This window comes from Triticum dicoccoides, chromosome 5B (genome assembly GCF_002162155.2).
Source record: "Triticum dicoccoides isolate Atlit2015 ecotype Zavitan chromosome 5B, WEW_v2.0, whole genome shotgun sequence".
NCBI classification, from domain to species: domain Eukaryota; kingdom Viridiplantae; phylum Streptophyta; class Magnoliopsida; order Poales; family Poaceae; genus Triticum; species Triticum dicoccoides.
Window position 1 is genome coordinate 655,020,524 of NC_041389.1, and position 9,069 is coordinate 655,029,592.

General features: G+C 46.6%; 1 protein-coding gene across 1 annotated transcript; it reads left to right on the forward strand.

Moving 5' to 3' along the window:
- Positions 1–4,535: 4,535 nt before the first annotated feature.
- LOC119312379 (chaperonin-like RbcX protein 2, chloroplastic) lies at positions 4,536–6,273 on the forward strand. Its single transcript, XM_037588108.1, has 5 exons — positions 4,536–4,913; positions 5,230–5,321; positions 5,420–5,477; positions 5,585–5,650; positions 5,813–6,273. The coding sequence occupies exons 1-5, from the start codon at positions 4,629–4,631 to the stop codon at positions 5,933–5,935; spliced, it is 624 nt and encodes a 207-aa protein (XP_037444005.1). The 5' UTR covers positions 4,536–4,628; the 3' UTR covers positions 5,936–6,273.
- Positions 6,274–9,069: the final 2,796 nt, after the last annotated feature.

Here is a 9,069-nt window from a genome sequence, read left to right on the forward strand (position 1 = left end):
GAACTTGGATTACCTGAATATATTTGCTCTTTCTCATATGAGATGCATGCAACTTCCACCTACACCTAGGATATGGACAAAAAACTGTGAACCTTGCTGGCTCACTCCTCTTAATCTTATAGGTGTTTTCAGATATAATGCACCATGTTGTCACTGCATTCCGACAGTCCACCATTGCTTGGAAAATGGTACCTACAGTAAGCTCAGGTTTTCCCCTATTCCACTCAATTGTTGGCATGTCATCACCATCGTATTCATCCTCGATTAAGCTGTCCATGTTCTCCACCTTCTCTTTATCGTCAGTGTCATCAAACCTAGCTTGGCTGATGGGCTCCTCCATATATTCGTCATCCACTGCTTGCTGACTGGCTAAATCGACCAGTTCAGGAAACATCATCTCGTCTTCATCGTCATTTGTAGGCACTGCCTCATCAGGTTCTGCATCTTCTTCTACACCAACTGCAGAATGTACATGAGAAGCTGCAGCTGAATCGGAACCAGAATTGGCAGCAGGCATGTTGTGGCTCCACGAACCACTTGCTTTACTTGGTGTCGACCTACAAGGAGTGTCGGGGTGCTGGCTATTAGCACAGACAGATGATGTCTGAACTCCCTTCCCCTTCGCCCGTTCTGCGCGTGGCTGAAGCACATCGATTTGGAGTTTACCGAATCGGCAGCCAGCAATCCCAGCAAAAAGCAATGGCATATGATCGTCGCAAGTTAGTGGGAGAAATCTTTGCTCGTCACTACTGAAGTAATTCAGTTCAACAACATCGGCATCACTCCAGGGATAGGTGTTTCGGAGCTCAGCTCGCAAATCTTTGAAAGATATGCTGGTTTCTACCACTTTGGGATAGAAAAATGATGAAATCAAATGCGGTTTAGTACCACGCGGCACACTAGTTTCCATTCTAATCGCCAGCCGGAAAGCCAACGCGGGATCAATCCTATTTTGTTGGGGGAAGGAAACAAAGGCTTCAGTTAGCCAGGTAAAATCAAGCACAAATTCGAACGATTCAAGCAAACAGAAGTCAAATACGGCCTACAATACGACTTAGAACGTCAATTTGAGAGGAAAAAATGCTTACCCAGGTTTAATCCATGAATTATCTGCCGCGGATTCGACCCAATCCTCTCCACGGTCGACTGCATTCTGGGCGTCCTCACTCAACATCGCTATGTAATCCTAGATGGGGAGGTGGGCTATATCTGGCGGAGACGCGGCGTCGCCGACGAACGGAATAGGGCATAGGGTGGAGGAAACAACAGCGGTGGACGCGGCACGACACCGGCGGAGGGGGCGGGGCGGCGCGGTGCAGTGCGGCCTGTCTAGATCTGTTTCAGATTCAGACAAGCTGCCCAATACGTGTCTCCTTGCGGTCCCACCCGTCAGCAAGCAACAGTCAGACGAAGACTCGGCCTCACTCGTCAGCAATTAACGGTCAATGGACGTTCAAGACGGCAAACGCCCGCTATGAGCATTTGTGAGAGTTTCAGCTAAGGAAGAGGGGAAAAGTGAGCACAACTAAGGAACCAGGGGCACTAATTTAAATATCCCAAAAAGAAATCTGCTAAGTGATGAAGATTGATGTGAACCAGTTCAAATCAACCTGGCCTAATGTTGGGGATATAAATACTGGGTATGACCCGCCACGGGAGGGGCCGGGTCATGCCACTGGCGACATAAGATGAAGAGGCCCAAGAAGATATGAAGTGGCGGTTCATAGAGCAAGCTTATTGAAGGCCCAAGACCCGGGGATGATTTGAGGCCAACGGGTGTGAGCTGCCATATGCTTAACTTGTATTGTAAGGCAAGCTTAGATAGTTACCGAGCCAGACACGTTGTGTATGAGCCGGCCGGGACTCTGTAAGCCCCTGGGCATCAAACCTGTATATAAAGGGGTGACCCGGCAGCGGGTTAACTCAAGAAACAATTGATCGAGTGCTAGGTCTATTTGCTCCCTGGTAATCGAAACACAAGCAACAAACAAAAGCAGGAGTAGGCCTTTACCGATCGTTGAGAAGGGCCGAACCTGGGTAAAACTCTCGTGTACATTGTCCCGTTTAACCCCTTTAAGCTAACGTAGCTGCGATGGCTCCACACCTAAGTCCTTTTGCTAGGGCATCTGCCGTGTTAAATCCACGACAAGTACCCCCTGGCTACCCACACGACCAAGAGAGATAGCCGTCACCGCCGCTATGGTGCCCGCCATAGAGCTACCCATGCAAACCGCCATTTGGGGCCGCCGTCCTCGCATCCAATGCCCGAGTCACTACCGATCGCCCACATCACAATGAGCCAATCACAGTAGTAGGAGCAAAAGACCCACCTTCCATCCCGAGCCTGGCATCAACCACCGGGTGTAGGTCGACCGCTCCATCGTAGGAGCGCCCCCACCTGTGGTCCCAATCAGTCAGTCTCAGTGGACTGGGGGCCACAGCCCAATGACTCTTGATGGCCATCGTTGAGCAAATCTTGGCTCGAACCCTCTAGCCTAGGCCTGGGATAGCTCGAACGTCGCCATGCCCGGTGGCCATCGGTACAGATCCGCAGAGGGCCCAGTAGCGGTAGCGAGCCCAAACGAACGTGCCACGGTCAACAAAAGAACAATTAGAAGTTGTAAGCACCAACACGGACAAGTTGGTCCCTTTACCTGCGCAACACTGAATGTTGTCCACCCCTGTTGACCAGGTCCACGCCACCCGCTACAGCCCAACCGGCCTCAACGGCAACCTAGACCTCACCGCCGCCCAATGTCAATAGCAGTGCCACCCCAGTGCCACCCAGAGAGCCCCGAACAGCACCACCACTTGGATGCGAACCCCACCTGAATCCACACTAGAACCAGCACAAGGAGGCCGTCTTGGTATGCAACCTACATGGAAACCTCAACCGAACACCACCAGCCCCCCTCCCCCCCGTGTCACCCGTTAGGGTAGGGTCATCAGGAACCTCCTGACGGCACACACATCCAACCAAGAGCCCGCGCGCAGCCACCACACAGCTCGCAAACACCAAGTTGTTGTCGCCTGCCCACCGCAAACGCCACTGCCACCCGCTCCTACAACCACACCATTGCCCCTAGGCGAGCATGGCGCTTTTGCGCATCTAGGCAGCCCCGCGCCAGCCTCCGAACCCGGGCAAAGGAGAGGAGGTGCCCACCGCCGCAACGCAGCCAAGGCTTCGCCCGACGGTGCGTGTCGGTGGTGGCGGGGGAGGGGGACGGGAAGAGAGGGTTGTCGGTCGGATCGATACCCTTACGTCGAAAAAGCAACAAGTAAACTATTTGCATTTGCAAGCCATCAGCCATCCTCTCGCAGACACGACCAACATGTCCATGGATCCTCCGAGCTCCACCACAACTTTGTACCGTCGGCACCGATCGAAGCTCCAAACCACCATTGCCGCCCATGTCCATGGCCGCTCAAATATGGCGAGGCACAACACCCAAACACGTTGCTGGTAGGGAGCCAGGGACCATGTCCATGCGGTTGGACGTTGAGGCCGGACTCCACCTAGCCCGAGGAGGAGCCACGAGAAAGAGGCCCAGCCTAACCACCGCAAGGGGCTTTGCCCGGGCATCCTGGGCCGGCGGCGGTGAGGGGGGGAGTAGGCAGACGACGGGCTAGAACGGCGCAGCAATTGTGCCGTCCGAGCCGCCCGCAAGGACTACGTGGGGACGAAAGATTGTCTTAAAAAACGTGGGGACGAAAGAAGTGGCTGAAAGTCCAAAAGGTGATTTGGTGTATCACTAAACCCCAAGGTGACATTGCATATATTTATCATGGTATTTTTAAATTAAATACTTTCAGCTCAGGTACTCATAGATAAAATCCGAGCATCTGCTGTCCTTTTTGCCTTGTACTCCTTGGAACACCAAGATTACGTGCTCTGGCCGGCTGCCGACGGGTTCTGGTGCGTCTTCGCTGCAAGAAACCTCGCTGGTCGAGGTGGTCGGCCGGAGGGCGCACACGAAGGTGTACCGTGCCGTGTGCAGCACTCTGTAGACCAGTAAACGAAAGGAGCTGAGAAACATCAAACATGGTTACCTGGCTGGAAGGAAAAATCAGACACGTTGTATTGTATGTACCCGGACGGGAACCGAGACCAGCATGCAGCAGCCTCTCGGCCGCGCCGTGGCCTGCTCTGGGTCTCCCGTTCAGAATTCAGATTCCTCTCAAGTTTTGGTTTCAGATTCACAGAATCCACACGAGAGGAGGCGCCTCGTCTGCCCGGTCCACACACGTACGTTCCTTGTCAAATGACACGCGGGGTCACACGAGAATTTCATTTTCTGAATCTTCCTGCCAAATTTACCCGGAATTCTTGAATCTTCAGCTCCGTGGCCAGTAGCACCAACCGGTCGCGGCCGCGTGTCCGCCCGGCGTGGGTTTTCCCCTGGTGGTGCTAAGCTGAAAATCGCGCGTGTCCTCTGGGCCTCAGAAAATTTGGTTGGTGAGCGTCGCAGCCAAGCCAGCGCCAGCCACGACGACCCAGCAGCAGTTCAACACCACCTCTTCTTCCTCCGCCGGCCACTTACTTGGGCATCTCCCCCAGCTCCTCCCTTGGTTTTTATATACCACATACTGACACCAACCAAGGAAATCACTAGCTGCTCACGGTGAGGATGACCGGAGTTCAGGTGATGCCGGGGGTGGGCGCGGTGACCACGGTCGACGTGAGGACGGAGGGCGGCAAGGCTGTGGCGGGGCTCGCGAGGAGGCGTGTGGCGGTGGGGAGCAGCTCCAGCACGAGCCTGTTTGCTGGTGACTGGAGGAGGAGGCCTCGCCGGGCGACCTGCTCCGTCAGGCTCAGGCAGTGTGGCCGGGGCAGGGGCGGCAGGAGCGGCGGCCTCGCCATCGTCAGCAACCTCGGGGGCAGTTACGATGTTGGCTTCGGCGACGTCGACTTGGTAATTCATCAGCCTCTCCTCCTCCATCTACTTGTCGGAATTCTTCTGCTTCTTGTTCTCAATCATCCATATATGTCATGTGCGAAGCAAAAGAAGCACCTTGGGGAATTTCTTGGAACATCTCTTACCAACAGTTCCTCGGCTGAAAGATTCAGATGATTTTCGTTTGTTTATGTACTAGTAGTACATGGTCAAGAATAGGTTTTTTTTTGCGTTGCAGCTTTATTGCTTGACGGGAATGAATATATGAATAGTACTATTTCAAGTTTCTCGGAGAAAAGAAAATGAAAAATGTTTTCTGTTCATGATGATGCAGCAACTGATGAACTACTTCACCTACAAAGCCGTGAGGACCGTGCTGACGCAGCTCTACGAGATGAACCCACCCAGCTACCGCTGGCTCTACAAGTAACAACATATTTATCTCTGTTCAGTATGAAAATTCTAGCAATTAATTAGTACTGGTAATTCTGTTATTAAATCTTGGATTCTTGTTCCCCTGACAGCTTTGTTGCTGTAAACAAGCCCACTGATGGCAAGCTGTTCCTCCGCGCTCTTGGAAAGGTATGAACAGATCCACAGACATATTCTTGTTCTTCTTGCACTGCCATAATCAGCACGCAAAATTCCTGACATGAATATTTGTATTCTCTTGCTCCTGTAACTTGCAGGAGAGGCAGGAGCTTGCAGAGCGAGTGATGATAACTAGGCTTAGCTTGTACGGCAAATGGATCAAGGTAATAATATTTTCCAAAGCCAATCAGCATGCCACTAATTTTCACCGCAAAAGGAAAAACATCCACTAATTTTACGCACGACCTGCCGTATATTTTAGCTGTTTATACATTGAAATTATTATATATTAGCATCTGATTTGGTCCTGTTTAATGAACGAGCAGAAATGCGACCACGCGAAGATGTACGAGAAGATCTCGGAGGAGAACCTGGAGCTGATGCGGGAGAGGCTCATGGAGACGGTCATCTGGCCAACCGACGACACCAACACGGAGAAGATCGGCTGATATGCATGCGGTTTCAGTAATTTCAGCCGCTGAAGTTCATCAATTAATTAGCTCATCGGTTAATTAGGTAGAGCGAGGACTATGCATGCACACACGATTGAGTCAAACATGTGTATATATATGTATGTGATCTAGCAGAGAGTCTATATGGTTGGGTCTTTTGGTGGAGATACTGCAAGCTGTTTGTGTTGGTGTCGGTGTATGTATCATGTGCCGCCTGTGTTGATAGGCACATTGACTAGCTGGGTTAAATGTATGGATTTAGTCATTCATCACCCATCAGTGCAAGGGTGCGTCTGAGCCCGAAGTTATATACAAATGCTCACGTGTTATGTGCCTCTCCGTCTCAGTTTATACATCAGCTAACTCGGCTTTTTATTTGCAGAAGAAAATAATATGTGCATTTTTTACCGTAAGAAGCAGGAGCTCTGCTTTTCAATTAAGAAGGGGGAATAACTGTACAAGGGGCTGAAAAAATTCAGCTTACAGAGGTAAAAGCACACCAGCGACAGGAAAGGGACACACGAACTATGTACATCTCCAGAGCATGTCCAACCTAACTGACGATTACTCCCGAAAAGCCTCCCTATAGAGGTGAAGATCATCACAAACCATCTGGTACACATTAGTTGGGTCACAGCTCTTGTTTACAAACGGGAGCTTCATTTGCAGTAATGTCATTACAATACTACAGAAGAAGTGCACCTCCATCACCACTTGTGTAAAAAGCACCAATTGTGGCGGATCTAACCGCTCCAACGTTGCATCTGACTTCTAGATTGATTCTATGCTTAACAAAAGACAATAGACCTTATACCTTTGGCGAAAATATTTGGTGCACCGGAACTTGTGGTGCTACCGGTGCACCGAACACACATTGTTCTTTTATAATGTTCAAAAAAATCTGAAAAAAAAAACTAGCACACTCACACAACACCGATGTAGGTTATCACAAACTTTCAAGTCAAAATTCGAAACATAACTCGAAAAATAAAAATGAAAAATTGAACACTGAATAGTATATAACATAACTTGGGCTTTAGATTCGGCTCATTATCACACTGATGTCAAATTTGTCATTTTTTGATCTAAAAAATATTTAAAAATATTATAAGAAACTTTGTGACATCATACATTGATGTTGTGTTAACGTGCCATATTTTTTTAAACATTCTATTGCTTCCGGTGCACCGGTAGCACCACAAGTGCGGGTGCGCCAGATACATTCCCTGTACCTTTGGACTTACAGCAAAATACTCATGAGTGATGACTATCATTACTTATAAGGCATTCCACACCATTCGCTCTAAGAAATTTGCTGATATATGACATATTTGGGGGATGTTTTCTGGAAACATCATAGAAAGGCCTAAATCCGTGACCAGTATGAAATTTCCTTCATTGATCAAAAGCGGGCCAACCTGGCCCCTAATTGTGTGACACATTTCTATGATGAAATGAAGATTAGTGCCATAAATATATATGTTACATAATTACTTCAATAAAAAATGTTCATGCTTTAGATGCTACACTCACTCAATGTCCAAAATTTTCTGGAAATAAACAAAGAGATTAAACTTTTCTATAATACCATGAATTTAATAAATTCAGATCACACGCTTTTAGGTCAAACTCGATTTTGCATAAAAATAGGGTTATATTTAAAATGTTGAAATTTTCAACTAGTAAAATTTAAACCTAAATATTTTCAAAAAAGTTTGAAAAGGATTTCACCCTAATTTTTTTTAAAGATCTATTTTGGTTGTTCTTAGAATTTCTATTTTTGTAGGGAATCACTATTTTGAGTTGAAACGGTGAAAAGAAGGAAAACGAAATGGGCCAAAGCCCATTTCTTCTTCCTTCCCTTCTAATTTTTCCCTTTTCTCCCACAAATAAATGGGCCCAAGCCCATATTTAGTTTCCTTCTTTCATTCCTTCTGTTTCTTCTATTTCTCCTTCCCAGAAAAAGATAAAATTAAGACCAACTTTTTCTTGTAAAAAACATAACTAATTCATATGATCCAGCGAAAATATTAATATTATGTGCCTTTATATTTATGCTATTTCCAAAAAAAATATTTATTTTGAAATGAAACAAAGAATATAATAAAATAAAATGGGCCAAAGCCCGTTTCTCTCCCTCTACCTTATTTTTCTTGCGATTTGTACAACTACCCAAAGGGTCAAAGCCCATCTATACTTTCCTTCTAGTTTCCCTTTCCCTTTTATTTTTACCGATAGGGCCAAGCTAACCGTGGCCAACCCAAAATGCCCAGCTCTCTCTGCCATTTGTTTTATTCTCTTTTTTCTATTTCACAATTTAGGGAAACATAAAATTAAAATAAAAATAGTCTTGTAAAAAAATTACTTCATGTGAACCCACAAAAGTATAAATAATATATAGACATCTTCATAATCTTTCCTTCTATATATTTATTTTGCATGCATGCTAATAGTACGATTCAGTATGTTGTTAGCCAAAAAAGTGTAATTTAAGATTGCAAGATAAATTCTAATAAGCTTTCCATAATTTTTTAGAAGATTTGAGTAAATTACGACTACAGGTTGCTTTATGATGGCACATGTAGTTGCCCTGAATATGATGTCTCCTGAGAGATCCCCCAATTACAACACAATGTATAGTCCATGTGTTTTGAAATCCTCCAAAAATTTAAACACGGTCTTATCAAGTCAAAACAGGGTCCCATGAAAAATAATCATAATATTTAGACCGATTTAACAAAAAATGAAAACCAATAATATGCAAGGTTTAAATTTTCAGGAAAATCATTAAATTTATTATATATTTCTGGGCATGAGCTAAACTTTACGGCTGCGTTCGTTATGCAGGGAGAAAAAACGAAGGTTAAAAATACTTCAAAGTAATAGAACTGAAGGCTACCATAGAACCTACAGGGTCTAGGAACACAGGAATAAGAGAAAGTAGACTGTTCGGATCACAGCAGCCTTAAGGGTTTTTAAATTGGCCACAAGGCAGCTTTGTCTCTATCTCTCACCCCATCACGTCACACATCAGCTCATTTTAATTAGCTCTGCATGCTGACTGCCACGATCAGAGCACCTCGTCTCGGTCTTCCGCGAAAAACATGAGCTCCGGGCAGAATTTTCAATTC